Raw genomic sequence first — 17,627 nt, 5'->3', positions numbered from 1 at the left:
TGGAGGCGAGCAAGGCCATTGCAGGGGAGGAGAAGCTGCTATGTCGGTGGGAGATAACAGATAGGCGCCCTGGTTCTTCTCAACAGAGAGCCCCAGTTTTATTATGGGAAATGATTTAAAACCCCTATCCTTTGATGTGTATCCATATATGCTCATGCTTGCACCCCTCTCGTTATTAGTATCAACGAACCTGCGTAGTGAAATGCATTGCTGTAATCAATAAAAGGAAACTTTGTTTTTAACAAAGCCATTGTTGAAACTTCAATGCCCCTGCGCTGACACTGTGTGAGACAGGATGCTGGACTAGATGGTCTGATTCATCACAGTTCTTCTTATGTTCTTTTCCCTTCCCCCCCATTCTTGCATCTTCCAAACTTTTGTATCTGTGTAAAGATCCTGCTTCAGGGGTTCTTGGGAGACACTTACTTTTTTTTTTGAGGGGGGGAAGGATTTCAGCCTGACTTCAGGCTAAGATTTGAAGCAGAGACTGCTTTGGTTGATGACCTCTGTTGAGAATTAAGGGAGGCTATGATCCTGCTAGTTCCTGTGGATCTCTCAACAGCCTTTGATGTTATCCAACCATAATATCCTGCTGAGCCCCCCTGGGACTAAGGGGAACCATGCTACGACGGTTTGAGTCCTATTTGAGGGCTTGATTTTAGAAGATAGCATTGGAGGATTCCTGCTCTGCCCCATGGCTGTTGACTTGTGGGGTGCCGCAGGGTTCCAGTCTTATCCTCCATGCTGTTTCATACCTGCACCAAGCCTCTGGGATAGGTTATCGGGCAGCATGTATTGTGATGCCGTCACTGTGTCGATGATGCTTAGCTCTCCCTTTCTTTGTCGCTGGATTCTGAGGATGTCGTTGACGCTCTGAATTGGTGCTTGGAGAAAGTAATGGGGTGGATGAGAGTCAACAATCTGAAGCTTAATCCTGACAAGACAGAGGTTCCCTGAGTTAATTGAAAGGCAGACCAGGGATTTCAGAGTTCCCTTCTTGGTTGGGGTTACAATACCCTTGAGAAGCCAAGTTCACAGCTTGAGAGTGCTCCTTGAGACAGTGGTCACCATAGAAAACCGTAGAAAGCTCGGAGCGTGTTGCCTCTGGCTGGTGCATCAACTGCATTCTTTCCCGGTTCACTCAGATCTATCCACAGTGATCTAAGTTACATCCATACTGGTACAGTGTTTGAGGCAAAGCAGAAAGAGACAACTGAAGTAGGCCAAAGTTAAGTTACCGAAACACATTATAAGGAGAGAAAGTACCTGCCTGGTTCTAAAGGAGAGCCAGTGTGGCAGAGTGGGCTAGTCCCAGGGAATGGTGTAGTGGAAACTGCTGTCAGATCGCTGGCTACTTAGCGTGATCCCATGGGGTTTTCCAGCCAGGAGATGTGTAGAGGCGGTTTGCCATTTCCTGCCTCTGTGTAGCAATTCTGGACTTCCTTGGTAGCCACCCATCCAAGTCCTAACGGGCCAACCCTACTTAGTTTCTGAGAGCTGATAAGATCGAGCTTGCTTGGACCATCTAGGTCAAGGCATCCCAAGGAGAGCCAGATTCAAATGTCTGCTCGCCTTGTGGGTTTTCAGGCAAACTTCTGGGTAGCAGAGAGGCAAGACCTCCTTGGAGGAAAGGAGGGAGAAGGAGGAGAAGGAGATAAAGATGAAGGAGAAGAAGGAGATGATGATGATGGAAGAGGATTTGTATCCCACCCTATATTCAGAGTCTCAGAGCGGTCACAGTCTCCGCCCCCAACACTTTGTGAGGTGGGTGGGGCTGAGAGAGCTCTTGCAGCAGCTGCCCTTTCAAGGACAGCTCTGCGAGAGCTATGGCTAACCCAAGGCCATTCCAGCAGGTGCAAGTGGAGGAGTGGGGAACCAAACCCAGTTCTCCCAGGTAAGAGTCCGCACACTTAACCACCACACCAAACTGGTTCTCTGAAGGAGAAAGACCTGCCGTATCGCAATGCAGCACAGCGCATGACTTTTATGGGGGTTTATAAGGTGGATGATCACATCTCTGTTGCTGCAGTTCCAAGGAGAAAACCCAAAGATTTATGAAGATCCTACTAGATAGCTGCCTTTGGCTGATTCAGATATTATTGGCCTTGATCAGCTTCAAGCTCCTGAGTTGTCACAGGGCAACACCCCACAATTAAATTGTTGGAAATGCTAATTAAGGAATAGTAGGCTTGGAGATGGTGAAGCAAGCAGCGATATAACTCCAAGATCTGAAGAACAGCTGTATGCCGTAATGTGTGAAATAGAAAGTATTGACTTTCACATGTTCTGAACAATGCACTTTCTAGCATAAGAACATAAGAGAAGCCACATTAGATCAGGCCAGTGGCCCATCCAGTCCAACACTCTGTGTCACACAGTGGCCAATATATGCGTGAGTGTATACACACACACAAATATATATACATACACACACACTGTGGCTAATAGCCACTGATGGACCTGTGCTCCATATTTTTATCCAGTCTCCTCTTAAAGCTGGCTATGCTTGTAGCCACCGCCACCTCCTGTGGCATTGAATTCCACATGTTAATCACCCTTTGGGTGAAGAAGGGCTTCCTTTTATCCTTTTTAACCTAACTGCTCAGCAGTTTCATTGAATGCCCACAAGTTCTTGTATTGTGAGAAAGGGAGAAAAGTACTTCTTTCTCTACTTTCTCCATCCCATGCATAATCTTGTAAACCTCTGTCATGTCACCCCGCAGTCGACGTTTCTCCAAGCTAAAGAGCCCCAAGCGTTTTAACCTTTCTTCATAGGGAAAGTGTTCCAAACCTTTAATCATTCTTGTTGCCCTTTTCTGCACTTTTTCCAATGCTATAATATCCTTTTTGAGGTGCGGTGACCAGAATTGTACACAGTATTCCAAATGAGACCGCACCATCGATTTATACAGGGGGTTATGAAACTGGCTGATTTGTTTTCAATTCCCTTCGTAATAATTCCCAGCATGGTCTTGGCCTTTTTTATTGCAATTGCACACTGTCTTGACATTTTCAGTGAGTTATCTACCATGACCCCAAGATCTCTCTCTGCCAGTTCACAACCCATCAATTTGTATTTGTAGCTGGGATTCTTGGCCCCAATGTGCATTACTTTGCACTTGGCCACATTGAACCTCATCTGCCATGTTGACACCCACTCACCCAGCCTCAGCAGATCCCTTTGGAGTGTCTCAAAATCCTCTCTGGTTTTCACCACCCTGAACAATTTAGTGTCATCTGCAAATGTGGCCGCTTATCCACCTTCAGTGCACTTCAGCTGTCATTGGCAAGTGGGCTTTGCCATTCCACACAGTCAAATCCAGTTGCAAAGTGCCTTGAAAATGGATTGAAAGTGCATTATTCAGCATGTGTGAAAGTATGTGTGCATGCATGTTTTTTAAAATCATAGTGTTCATGCTGTATCAGTACAGTCTGTTGGAGAAACAGCCCAGCCTCTTGCTGATGGTTTCAATCATGAAGAATTCCCCAAGGTAAGGCTTACATATGTGCCAAGTTTCTTTACTCCTGAGCCTTCTCAGCTTAGTTGTATTTGCAGGAAGTCCCGGTCAGCCGCAGCAATTTGGAGGACTGGGCCTTCTAGAGGATTAAGGGATTCACGCTTGGTCTGTCAGTGCTAGCTGACTTCTCTTCTTAGCATAATATGTTACAGTTTAGTTTACCAACCCAGTTTAGATGCATTTGATAGCTTAAATTCCAACTGTAGGTGCTAACGTAAACAAGGAGCTGTGCTTAACGAAAATGAAATCTTAACAAGGGTGCAACAAACAGAAAATGTACGTGTTAGCTGCATTTCCTTCTCAATAGTATTAAGGGCTTCAGTAAACACGATGTCAAACCTGTGTAAAAATGTGCCGAAGTTAAAGCAAAATAATCCTTTGCGCATAAGTAGAAATTTGGATTTGCTACGTTGGTTTTCATAGAGGAGTACAGGGTAATTGTTTCCAGCAGGTGTACTTATTCACCGGTAACCTTTAAAAGAGCAGTTGTTGGGGAGGGGAGTGGGGGAGGTGGAAGAGAAGATGCTTGCATGAAGCACCTAATGGAAGTTCAGAATTATCCCAAGTCGCATGGGCTTCGTTTCACAGATTTTGCTTTGCTGTGCAAGACTTAATTTGGAGGCACGTTTAGAACACTGCGTCTGGCTTGACTGCAGGCCTGGAGCGTGCGTGAGTTTGGGCAGATCAGAAACGCTGCTCGCAAACCGTTGTGCTGCCCCGGAGCAGTGGTTTGAATAGCAGTTTCGGTGTTTAAAGCAACTTAGCGAAAGGGCCGGTGCTGATTTTGCTGCCTTGTGGAGTGCAGGGGCAGGAATGAAGGCAGTGGCTGTATTTTTATGGTTTGGGAGCTGTTGGATAGCATTGGCTTGGACCCAAAGGTGTCATTCCCCAATTGTGCAAGCACAAGTTTATTTTGGTAGCCATGCAGTTATTATTAACCATAAATAAATGTAGGTTTGCCTGCTTACAGAACCAACCATGTGTACGTGTCAGTAACTTGAACAAGATTATGACAGCACACACACACACGAAACCCCTTTTTGGGGCTAATGCATACTGGAATTGGATTAATCCATGTTAGATACAGTTTGGAGAGGACCAGGTGGCTTGTACTAACCGACCAGTGAAAAAACAGGTTGCTTACCTGTAACTGATGATCTTTGAGTGGTCATCTGTGCATTCACACCACCCACCCTCCTTCCCCACTGCTGCTGGTCCTTCGGCACTCTTTAGGATCATACAGCGGTCAGAAAGAACTGACGGGATGTCCGCGCCCACTCTGTGAGCATGCGTGGTGGGGTTCTTGCACATGCCCACTGGAGCTGAACGCGAAAATCCTTGGCTTGTTAAGTACCGATCGGATCAGCGCAGGTGCGCTTTCTCCCATGGGTGTGATGCACAGAGACCACGAAGAAGATCTAGCGTTCTTCAGAGGTCTCTGCTCTTCATGTATGACTAGATCTGACCCAGGTCCACTTTAACCCAGCATTCTGTTTCCAGTAATGACTATCCAAACGATTTCTGGATATGCAGAAGTGGCCCCTAAAGGCAGAAGTCATTCTCCTCTGTCGTCCCCAGCGCCTGCTTCTTGGGGATAGATAGTCAAAATTAATAGCCTAGGATGGAGAGTGACCTTAGCAGAGCTACAAGTTTCCTTAAGTAAGTCGTTTGCCATTGAATCGCAGCACTACTCATGGAGACCCAATGAAGTTCTGCCTCCTGAAGTTTTCAAGGCAAGAGATGAGCAGAAGTGGTTTCCATTGAATTCCTCTGCATATTCACTTGACCAGATCTGGCCCTCCCACTTGCCTAGGGTGCCAGCAGTGTGGGGGCGCCGAAATCGGCTCTCCCTATACCCCACACCTTCCCCTCACCTGTAGCTTGTCCACCCGGCCTCCCCATCACTTTTCCTCTTCTTCTGCCTCCCCATGCCTTCCCTTCTCCCGTAGCTTGTCCGCCCAGCCTCCTCCCCATCGCTTTTCCTCTTCCTCTGCCTCCCTGCACCTTCCCCTCGCCCTTAGCTTGCCTGCCCCACCTCCTCCCTGTCTCTTGTCCACCGTGCTTGTCCACCAGGTGCCCTAGGGCCGCCAGGTTTGCCTGGGCCGCCAGGTACCGTAGGGCTGGCCCTGACCTTCCTTAGCGATCTTCCATCCAGTTACCGCCCTGCTTAGTTTCTGAGCTCTGATGAGATTGGGCTGGTCTGGGCTACTAGGGCTGCTACTGCAAGTTTTTTTAAAATTTCTTAGTTTCCTATTGTTGTAGGCGATGGAAGAAGGATTGGGGGACGTCTCTTGGTTGCACTAAACGTACATGTTTTCTTTTGACAGGTACTTATCGGACGAAGGGATCGAGGCATGCACAAACTCATCTGACAAATTCAACATAAACGACGTTATCCTGATTGCACTTAATGTAGGTACCAGCTGGGAAATTCCAGGAATGATTTTAAAAAGTAAATTTTAACTGGCTGTGGCGGAGGTGGATTTGCGTGATAAAAAAAAAATGACTCTCAAATATCCGTGTTCTTGTAAAATCGTTACAAGAAAAGAAGCAGCAGCAAGCAAGAAGAGAGGAAGTTCATAACGAAAAGTGAAACGTTTGTTCCTGTATTCGTTTAACCAGGGGGGCAGAGTGGAAGCCATAACATTTCTGTATGAGAAATGGAGTTGAGTTGGTTTCTTAAAAGGAACAAAATGAGCTCAGAGTTTTAAAAATCTGATGAATCTACATACATCTCCTCTGAGCACATCAGTTAGCCATATCCGGGCAATTACTTACAGGGATGGGCATGAACCAGCTCATGAACTAAAGTTCGTAATAAATTTTGGCTAGTTTAAGGTTCACAAGCTTCAGTTTGTGGCAGGTCAACTGGCATGAACTTTCCATGAACTTCCAAGCAGTTCATGGTGGTTTGGGCTATTAGTGAATGAATACATTTCCAGACAGACTATCTCTGCTCTGTTTACCAAACTTCAAAGCAAAGTGGGGGGGGGGGGCATCTGGGAGAATTCCCATGTGACTTTAATCTTTCTAGCTTGCACAGCATCTGCTGTGTGTGCTCCTGAACTGGCATCTGTTAAAACGGCCACCTGCCATTTACGCAGAAAACACTTTCTTGAGGGCACCTTTGAGGGTCCGTAACTTGGAACCTGTAAATCCAGTCCTCACTAATCTTGAGGGCAGGTAGAAGAGAGTCAGCCAGAGATCCCTTGCAAGTTTGTGCCTCTAGCACGCCGGGGTGCAGGCCGTTGTTACTGCATTACGAACCTTGCAAACCAAACTGGTTCGTTTGGTGGCTTAAAGTTCGTGGCAGTTAGTGGTTCGCAAACTGGGCATGGCATGAACCAGACTGAATTTTCCCGGTTCGTACCTCTCCCTAATTATTTACTGCCTGGTTTTTAATGGCCACAGTCATAGTGCACAGACTGTAGAAAAGTCAGCTTTTGTAAAGGAAAGAAGTATTTGTCAAGTTGAAAGACCAAACAGGATCACAGAAATTGGCTTATACTGAGAGAAAGTCTGTGAAGATAGTGTTGCGAAGTAAGGCCTAATACAGTTTTGCAGGATTATGCTTTTTAACATTTTTAAAAAGCGTTTCTTGTAAATTTCTGTATACTCTTTGTCCTTTTTTTGTACAATAGATTAATCAAGTGTAGAACCTATAAAATCTGTGGTTGCACTATAATAGGTGTTTTATTCAGGGATGCAAGTAGAGGTAATTGTTTCTGCTGCGATATTCTTAAAAGCAGACAATAGTGAAATGTAACATTTCAGAGTATTTTTTCCATTAAAAAAGGGGGCATATTAAGCTCTTGACAGAACAGGCTCTTTCTGTATTCCGATCGCTAACAGCTTCTCCAGGGTTTTCTTGTTGTTGTTTTTAGCAAGAACTCCTTTTTTTAGCAAGAACTCCTCACCCCTGATGAGCCAATCCTCCTGGAGCTTACAGCAGGCCCTGGAATAAGAGCCCTGTAAGCTCTTGGAGGATTGGCTACATCAGGGTGGTTTGGCCTAATATGCAAAGGAGCTCCTGCTACAAAAAAAGCCCTGGTATCACCCAAGGAGTTCTTACAGGAATTAATTGTGGCATATTATCTAATCGGTCAGTATCTGATCAGAAATTTGAAGCAAAATCCAAAGTTACTACCGTGCAAGCTTATTCGCACCTGGTGTTTAGGTTTTTGGTTCTTGCTTTAATTTCAAAGATTTCTTTCAGCAGAAACTGATCCTTAAAGCTGGTGCATTTATCTTCACAAGGCTTGCAGGACAGGATAAGCTGACTATGTTGTTAGGGGGTATACTTGGCAGAGCCAGTTTGGTGTAGTTGTTAAGTGTATGGACTCTTATCTGGAAGAACCGGGTTTGATTCCCCACTCCTCCACTTGCAGCTGCTGGAATGGCCTTGGGTCAGCCATAGCTCTCATAGGAGTTGTCCTTGGAAGGGCAGCTGCTGTAAGAGCACTCTTAGCCCCACCCATCTCACAAGGGTGTCTGTTGAGGAGGGAGAAGATCTAGGAGATTGTAAACTGCTCTGAGTCTCTGATTCAGAGAGAAGGGCGGGGTATAGATCTGGAGTATTCTTCTTCTTATACAAGGAGAAGGCAGTCTGGGGCTAACACTCTGAAGCCCCTGCTCAGTCTTCCTTGGTTAACATAGCTGAGATCTAAAGGGGCATCCCTCCCCCCCTTCTTTGGAGGGAGGAACCATCCTTTGCCACTTTGGTAAAGCTGTTCTCAAGGATTTGGGGCCCTCCAGAGCTACATGATCCAGCCTAAATGTCCGCAGTCAGAAAACCCAGACCTCTGACTCTCCCCTTGTGGTGTTCCTGGGGGGGGGGGGGTGTCTTCTCCACATGTCTCTTTTGTGCCGAAGCATAAAGGAGGTTGTTGAGGAAGGTCTGAGCAGACTGAAAAACCCATCTGTCGTAGGAGGTTTTCTGCAAGACCCATCCTACAGTAGGATGCTACTGAAGAGAAATGAACAGCACCTCCCCCCCCCTGCTTTTTTTTTTTTGCTGTCAAGTCACAGGTGACTTATGGTGGCCCGTGTTTTCTTTTTTCCCCCCAAAGTCAGAGATGTCAGAGGTGGTTTGTCATTGCTGGGCTCTGTGTCACAGTCCTAGAATTCCTTGGTGGTTTATTTCTAGATACTGACCAGGGCTGGCCTGACTCGGCTTCTGAGATAGGAGAAGATTGGGTTGACCCAGGCCATCCAGGTCAGGACCCCCCCCCCCCCCCCGCCTCGCAGTTGCAAGAGCCGTCAGGTTTCTGCTTGTACACGGAGCACTGTGAACTGAACCCTGTAGCTTCCCAGTGTGCTTTGTGCACGATTCTTCTACATGCATGCTTGTTTTTTGTTTCATGATAATCAAGTTTCTCAACAGTATTGTGGATACACGGACTGCCCAGTGCCCTCCTCCTAGCTTTATGCCCTAGTCCAGAATAAACAAGAGTGATATCTCTGGTGTCAGATCTGCTGTTTTGAATTTAAGACATTGCTATAGCAGTCTGGATCCAAATGAGAGCAATACATTATATGAACATATATGAACATATGAAGCTGCCTTTTACTGAATCAGACCCTGGATCCATCAAAGTCAGTATTGTCTACTCAGACTGGCAGCTCCTCTCCAGGGTCTCAAGCTGAGGTTTTTTACACCTATTTGCCTGGACCCTTTTTTGGAGATGCCAGGGATTGAACCTGGGACCTTCTGCTTACCCAGCAGATGCTCTAGCACTAAGCCACTGTCCCTCCCCTGACCAGCAGTGGCTCTCCAGGGTCTCCAGCTGAGGTTTTTCACGCCTACTTGCCTGGACCCTTGTTAGTTGGAGATGCCGGGGATTGAACCTGGGACCTTCTGCTTACCAAGCAGATGCTCTACTACTGAGCCACCGTCCCTCCCCTATACCATTACTTCTGCAGCTAACCCGTGTACCTCTGAAAGCAAAATAGCGTCTGCAGGCAACCTCGGCTTGGGAAGCAGCTGTGTGCAGACTTGACCTGAAGACAAGCCATCTTTTGCGAATTCAATGATGCCTTAGCAAAGCTCGTTACTAGATGAGTTTTGCTGAAGCGTCATTGCGTTTTGGAGAATGTTTTTAAGTTGTGTAAAATATCGAACCTGTTTAAAATGCTGGAACAGATTTGAGAAACACAGGCTTGATCACGCCCGGCTGATTCCTAGTGATGTACCGTTACCAGTGTGGCTCACCGAGAAATAGCACGCAACCTCGTTATTTTGAAATTGCATCCCCGCTCTGGTTCCCCTCCCCCCCCCGCCCCACGAAGGAAGCCTGTGTTAGAAATCAGTACTCACATATAACCTGTTTTTAAACTTCAGACAGATTTAAGAGCCACTGGCAAGAAATTCCTCCCGAGTGACATCAATGGTGGAAAAGTGGAAAAGGTAAGGATATTGTTTGCTGCTCTGCCTTAAGAAGGTAAAGGTAATCTCCTGGGCAAGCACCGAGTCGTTTCCGACTCTGAGGTGACGTCACATCACAACATTTTCACGGCAGACTTTTTACGGGGTGGTTTGCCTTCCCCAGTCACCTATGCTTTCTCCCCAGCAAGCTGGGGACTCATTTTGCTGACCTCGGAAGGCTGAGTCAACCTTGAGCTGGAAGGCCCCCCCCCGGGGTATAAATGAAGTAAATAAAAGAAATAAAACCCAACAAAGAAACAACGTGGGTCTTGGAATCGCTGGACATGGTTTACATGTTGCCTTGGTTTTCTTCACCCCCTGCTTAAAGGCCTTTGGGGAAAACATTTTATCCTGCGACGTATAGAAAGTGACCTATGAAACAAAACATAAAACAGGATACTCAGAGGGCAGCTGGGTTGCTTTGCAGCAGAACAGCTAGATTTGAGCCCAGTGGCACCTTCAAGATCGACAAAAAAATTTGGGGGGGCGGGGGTGAGCAGGCCTCGGATTCAGTGGGAGCTCACAGGAACACAGCTCCTGAACCTCTCTGAGAGTTCCACCTCCTCCTTCTGAGAGTTCCACCTCCTTTTCCATTGAATAGTAGGTGCAGCTGCATACAATCCCTGGACGAGCTTCACCACCTAGGTTTCTACAAAACAACCCCTGGGTGTGAGCTTTCATGAGTCAACTGGCTCTCTTCGTCAGATAGTATGGGTATCTTTAACATATGTTGGTATGTCGGATGATGTTGAGACAAAGTCTCCTCAGTCAGTGGGTAAAATGGTAAAACAGTCAGTTACTGCCTCTAAGGCAGGGGTGTCGAATATGCAGTTTGGGGGCCAAATCAGGCCTCCGGAAGGCTCCTATCAGGCCCCCGAGCAACTGACTGTCATTTGCTTCCTTCTCCGTCTCTCTTGCTTCCTTCTGCATCACAGCTTGCTTTGCTAGCCTTGTTCAATCACACAGGAGCTAGGGAGAAAAACCTCTGTTTTGTCCATTGACTGAGGCTCCTCCCTCGGAGAGGAAGGGGGGAAGGCAGAGCTTGCCTTGCCAGGCTCTCTCAATTGCACAGCAGAGCTACTGAACCAAGCTTCTGTTGGATGAGACTCCTCCCTCTTCTGGTCACCTGGGGAAGGAAGGAGAGAGCCAGAGAGAGGTTCCTTTGCCTAGTTCCCTGGATCCCTTGAGAGAGATAGAAAGAAAGCGTCTTTAAGACCATTGAGTGCTAATGTTTTAAGCATGTTTTAAATGTTTAAAAAAATATATGTTTGTGTTTATCTGTGTTCCTTATAAAATTTATATCTCTGCTACCTAATCTTAAAGAGATACACACATGGCCCAGCCCGACATGGCCCGGCCCAACAAGGTCTCATTTATGTCAGATCCGACCCTCATTACAAATGAGTTCGACACCCCCGCTCTAAGGAGTATTTGGTCCGTAGTTTGTGTCATTCACAGAATTGATTGGTGCTTGGGAGGGGCAACAGTGGGAGGGCTTCTGGTGTTCTGGCCCCACTGGTGGACCTCCTGACGTTACTTGGGTTTTTTTGGCCACTGTGACAGAAGGTTGGACTGGATGGGCCTTTGGCCTGATCCACCATGGCTTCTCTTATGGTCTTATCCAACTTGAATACCTGACAAAATGCCATAACTATAGGCTATTTCCTAATTTTGCAGCCAGGCTTGCTGCAGATCCAGTGTGATAATGTTATAGTGATTCACAAACTGACAGTTGGTTTACATGGTCTGAAATAATGGCAAATGCACAGGGTGTTAAAGCGACGTGCACAATTGCACATAATACAGGAATTAGACCCAACTGCCAATGAATCTGACTTGTGTTTAGATTTGAATGCCCTGTGTACAGTTCCGGTCACCGCACCTCAAAAAGGATATTATAGCACTGGAGAAAGTCCAGAAAAGGGCAACTAGAATGATTAAAGGTTTGGAACACTTTCCCCATGAAGAAAGGTTAAAACGCTTGGGGCTCTTTAGCTTGGAGAAACGTCGACTGCGGGGTGACATGATAGAGGTTTACAAGATTATGCATGGGATGGAGAAGGTAGAGAAAGAAGTACTTTTCTCCCTTTCTCACTATACAAGAACTCGTGGGCATTCAATGAAATTGCTGAACAGTCAGGTTAAAACAGATAAAAGGAAGTACTTCTTCACCGAAAGGGTGATTAACATGTGGAATTCACTGCCACAGGAGGTGGTGGCAGCTACAAGCATAGCCAGCTTCAAGAGGGGGTTGGATAAAAATATGGAGCAGGGGTCCATCAGTGGCTATTAGCCACAGTATGTGTGTGTGTGTGTGTGTATACACTGTGTGACACAGAGTGTTGGACTAAATGGGCCATTGGTCTGATCCAACATGGCTTCTCTTATGTTCTTAACCCTTATTGGCCAGTTAGAGATCCTTTTTTTCCCCTTTGACTCTATATGCTTTTGCTCTGCCACACAAAGAATATTGGGATATACAGCTTTTGCAGCACTAGGTCCACAACATGTATACTACTATTTTGTTTTTTTACACAAAAGAGTTGGCTGAATAACGATAGAATGTGTCTTCAGGGATTTTTAAGAAAAATGTCTTAACAGTCTTCAGCCACAAGATGGCTGCGTGCGATTACTTTTGAAGACAAATACTAATTGTATTTTCCCTGTAAAGCAATATATTTCTGCAAATAGGATTAAAACATCTCATCTGTAGAAACCATTGTTGTTGTTACATTTAAAAAGGAAATCTGATGCATTTTCCAAGTGTTTACACTTTAGACCTAACTCAAGCTGAGTGCCATTAGCACGTTTCTGTGGAATTTACTGTTGGATTATTTTGTCTAACGTGCAGTCCACAGCTAATGCTGGCCATCTTGTGCTGCAGTTATTTTTAATGAAATGTGGGGAATTGATTTTTTTTTTAAATGAAATGTTACTGTGGGTTAAGGGTATGGTCTGGATCAAATGATTCTCTTTGGTTTTTAGAGTAAAGAGTCCAGTAGTATCTCGAGTACCAGCAGAGTTTTTGACAGTATAATCCAGGGGTGGCCAAACTGTGGCTCGGAACCACACGTGGCTCTTTCGCACATATTGTGTGGCTTTTGAAACCCCCACTGCCCTGTCAGCTGGCTTGGAGAAAGCACTTGTGTCTTTAAATAACTTAAAGGCTGGGTGAGTGGGCGTCAACGTGGCAGATGCGGTTCAATGTGGCCAAGTGCAAAGTAATGCACATTGGGGCCAAGAATCCCAACTACAAATACAAGTTGATGGGGTGTGAACTGGCAGAGACGGACCAAGAGAGAGATCTTGGGGTCGTGGTAGATAACTCACTGAAAATGTCAAGACAGTGTGCGTTTGCAATAAAAAAGGCCAACGCCATGCTGGGAATTATTAGGAAGGGAATTGAAAACAAATCAGCCAGTATCATAATGCCCCTGTATAAATCGATGGTGCGGTCTCATTTCGAGTACTGTGTGCAGTTCTGGTTGCCGCACCTCAAAAAGGATATTATAGCATTGGAGAAAGTGCAGAGAAGGGCAACTAGAATGATTAAGGGGCTGGAGCACTTTCCCTATGAAGAAAGGTTGAAACGCTTGGGACTCTTTAGCTTGGAGAAACGTCGACTGCGGGGTGACATGATAGAGGTTTACAAGATAATGCATGGGATGGAGAAAGTAGAGAAAGAAGTACTTTTCTCCCTTTCTCACAATACAAGAACTCGTGGGCATTCGATGAAATTGCTGAGCAGACAGGTTAAAACGGATAAAAGGAAGTACTTCTTCACCCAAAGGGTGATTAACATGTGGAATTCACTGCCACAGGAGGTGGTGGCGGCCACAAGTATAGCCATCTTCAAGAAGGGTTTAGATAAAAACATGGAGCACAGGTCCATCAGTGGCTATTAGCCACAGTGTATGTGTGTATATAAATTTTTTTGCCACTGTGTGACACAGAGTGTTGGACTTGATGGGCCGTTGGCCTGATCCAACATGGCTTCTCTTATGTTCTTATCCAAACCAAGTCAGCTGGCGGCTTGGAGAATGCATTTAAAGTTAAAGTTGCTTTATTTCCACCTCTCCATCCCTCCCCATCTTCCTCCCTCCCTCCTTGTGGGTCTCAAACCTTAAGTGCGCAGACTCTTTTCTGGGAGAATCGGGTTTGATTCCCCACCACTCCACTTGTAGCCGCTGGAATGGGATTGGGTCAACCATAGCCCCTGCAGAGGTTGTCCTTGAAAGGACAGCTTCTGCGAGAACTCTCTCAACCCCACCCACCTCACAGGGTGTCCGTTGAGGGGGAAGAAGGTAAAGGAGATTGTCAGCCACTCTGAGACTCTGCGATTCAGAGTGAAGGGCCGGGTATAAATCCAATATCATCATCATCATCTTCCTCTTCATATGTTTATCCTTGTGAGTAAAGAACTCCATCAGCAAGTGGGTTATAAGGATGTACTGGTGGTGCTTGCCAGAAGGCATCAAATACCCTTTTAATTCGCAGGTGGAATGTATATACTTGGATGGAGAAGGCTGTCACTAATATTCCAGAGTTGAAATTCTGATTTTTTAAAAAGTTGCTAGGCTGCGGTAATCGAGCCAAAGGCTAAGACGTCTCACTGCTTTGCAAAATCAAATGTTCTTGGTCCTGCGAAGATTCCCAAGTGAGGATGCCATCACTTGCCTAGATAAAGTGGTATTCTGGTAATGAAGAAGACGACAATGACATTGGATTTGTGTCCTGCCCTCCACTCCGAATCTCAGAGTGACTCACAATCTCCTTCACCTTGGAGAAACATCGGTTGCGGCGTGACATGATAGAGGTTTACAAGATTATGCATGGGATGGAGAGGGTAGAGAGAGAAGTACTTTTCTCCCTTTCTCACAATACAAGAACTCGTGGGCGTTCAGTGAAATTGCTGAGCAGTTGGATTAGAACTCATAAAAGGAAGTACTTCTTCACCCAAAGGGTGATTAATATGTGGAATTCACTGCCGCAGGAGGTGGTGGCGGCTACAAGCATAGCCAACTTCAAGAGGGGACTGGATAAGCATATGGAGCAGAGGTCCATCAGTGTCTATTAGCCACAGCGTATTGTTGGAACTCTGTCTGGGGCAGTGATGCTCTGTATTCTTGTGTTTGGCCGGGGGGGGGGGGCACAGTGGAAGGACTTCTAGCCCCACTGGTGGACTTCTTGATGGCACTTGGGTTTTTTGGCCACTGTGTGACACAGAGTGTTGGACTGGATGAGCCATTGGCCTGATCCAACATGGCTTCTCTTATGTTCTTATGTGACATAGAGGGTTGGATTGGATGGTCCATTGGCCTGATCCAACATGGCTTCTCTTATGTGACACAGAGTGTTGGACTGGATGGGCCATTGGCCTGATCCAACATGGCTTCTCTTATGTTCTTATGTGACATAGAGGGTTGGATTGGATGGGCCATTGGCCTGATCCAACATGGCTTCTCTTATGTTCTTATGTGACACAGAGTGTTGGACTGGATGAGCCATTGGCCTGATCCAACATGGCTTCTCTTATGTTCTTCTGTGACACAGAGGGTTGGACTGGATGGGCCATTGGCTTGATCCAACATGGTTTCTCTTATGTTTTTATGTGACACAGAGTGTTGGACTGGATGGGTCACTGGCCTGATCCAACAGGGCTTCTCTTATGTGACACAGAGGGTTGGACTTGGTAGGCCATTGGCCTGATCCAACATGGCTTCTCTTATGTCTTTCTGTGACCCAGAGTGGTGGACTGGATGGGCCATTGGCCTGATCCAAACGAGCTTCTCTTATGTCCTTCTGTGACACAGAGGGTTGGACTGGAGGGGCCATTGGCCTGATCCAACATGGCTTCTCTTATGTTCTTATGTGACACAGAGTGTTGGACTTGGTGGGCCATTGGCCTGATCCAACATGGCTTCTCTTATGTCTTTCTGTGACCCAGAGTGTTGGACTGGAGGGGCCATTGGCCTGATCCAACATGGCTTCTCTTATGTTCTTATGTTAGTGGAAAATCAAACCCGGTTCTCCCAGATAAGAGTCCGTACATTTAACCGCTACACTGAACTGAGAAAAACTTGAGTTCTAACCGAAAGTGTGTGTGTCTCTTTTAATTCAGAAATGCTTGCTTGCCAGGACCAACATCCATGGCTGCTGCAAAAACAAACTTAAAATGCTAATTATAATTAAAACAAAATTTTGTCTTCCTTTTTGCAGCTAGAAGGTCCCTGTGTCCTGCAGATCCAAAAAATCCGCAATATAGCTGCACCAAAGGATAATGAAGAATCTCAGGCTTCTCCAAGAATGCTGCGTTTGCAGATGACGGATGGGCACACGAGCTGCACAGCAATAGAATATAATTACATGTCAAAAATAAGGTAAATAGTGCTGATTTTTGGCTTGGGGTCGCTTTGCATGTCATGAGTCTCTCCCCGTGCAGCCAGATATCCAGAACAGGTGTGAGTTTAAGCTGTTAAGAAAAAACCAATGAAAAAAAAATTCTACCTTTCATCTTCCCTGTTTCTGAAGTATTTTCCAGGTAATATATTTAAAAAATCCCTTCCCGTCATGTGGCATCTATAGGGTTCTTTGCATAGAAAATGCAGGAATGTTTTAATAGCATTTTATGGTATTCTAACTAAGTAGAGAGTTGCTGAGAATGTCTTAATCTATATCTAGAGCTCTTTCTCAATTAACTGTGTAACACATTTACAATGCACATTTAATGGTCTGAAATTTGACACTGGGTAACAGTTGAGAACCCACCTGGTTGGACTGAGGAATCTCTCTGCGGGTAAAGTCAGTAATTAGTAATAAATGAGATTCTGTATATAGGCTGCAGAAACAGGAAAGGCCACTAACCAATAGCAAAATCTGTCTGCTGATAAGCTTGGGTTCCTAGTCTAGAGAAGAAGAAGATGATGATATTGGATTTATATCCTGCCCTATACTCTGAATAAGAACATAGGAAGATATGCTGGATCAGGCCAGTGGCCCATCCAGTCAAACACTTTGTGTCACACAGTGGTTAAAAAAACCAAGTGCCATCAGGACATCCACCAGTGGGGCCAGGACACCAGAAGCCCTCCCACTGTTGCCCCTCCCCAAGCACCAAGTGAATCTCGGAGTCTCAGAGTGGCATACAATCTCCTGTATCTTCTCCCCCCGCAACAGACACCCTGTGAGGTAGGTGGGGCTGAGAGAGCTCTCACAGCAGCTGCCCTTTCAAGGACAACTCGTTGAAGAGTTATGGCTGACCCAAGGCCATTCCAGCAGGTGCAAGTGGAGGAGCGGGGAATCAAACCCGGTTCTCCCAGACAAGAATCAGCGCACTACACCAAACTGGCTCTAGTGATGGACAGCATATATGAGCCCTGTTGTCAGAGACCATAGAGTCACCCAGGTGTTCTTGAGGGATCCTTGGCAGTTCCCTCTCCCACAGTGGTCCTGCCAGAACCAAGCCTCCTTGTCACAGTTAGGGGATCAGGGAGGGCCTTCTGGTTGTTGCCACCTGTTTGGTACGGGTCAGTCTGGGAGGGCTCAGGGCACCCACCCAACCCGTCATCCTTATCAAGTACCTCTGTCTGTGACCAAAGTCCAAAGAGACACGACCCAGGCAATATAACAATAATTTTGTTGTAATTGCCCAAGAATAAACAAGTGAGTTTAAATTATTAGTACAA

At 46.0% G+C, this 17,627-nt stretch overlaps 1 protein-coding gene across 2 annotated transcripts in view; it reads left to right on the top strand.

The window, feature by feature from the left end:
* Positions 1-5,844: 5,844 nt before the first annotated feature.
* LOC132568075 (tudor domain-containing protein 3-like) overlaps positions 5,845-17,627 on the top strand; it is a 102,998-nt gene continuing 91,215 nt past the window's right edge. The window contains exons 1-3 of one of the 2 annotated variants that reach the window (XM_060233551.1): positions 5,845-5,930; positions 9,863-9,924; positions 16,162-16,322. In XM_060233551.1, coding sequence (XP_060089534.1) covers positions 16,249-16,322 — 74 coding nt within the window. In that variant the 5' untranslated portion in view covers positions 5,845-5,930; positions 9,863-9,924; positions 16,162-16,248. Of the gene's footprint in view, positions 5,931-9,858; positions 9,925-16,161; positions 16,323-17,627 lie in introns of both variants that reach the window. The other variant, XM_060233552.1, reaches the window with a different exon arrangement.

This window comes from Heteronotia binoei, chromosome 3 (assembly GCF_032191835.1).
Source record: "Heteronotia binoei isolate CCM8104 ecotype False Entrance Well chromosome 3, APGP_CSIRO_Hbin_v1, whole genome shotgun sequence".
In the NCBI taxonomy this organism is placed as follows: domain Eukaryota; kingdom Metazoa; phylum Chordata; class Lepidosauria; order Squamata; family Gekkonidae; genus Heteronotia; species Heteronotia binoei.
This window is presented reverse-complemented; position numbering and strand designations above follow the sequence as displayed.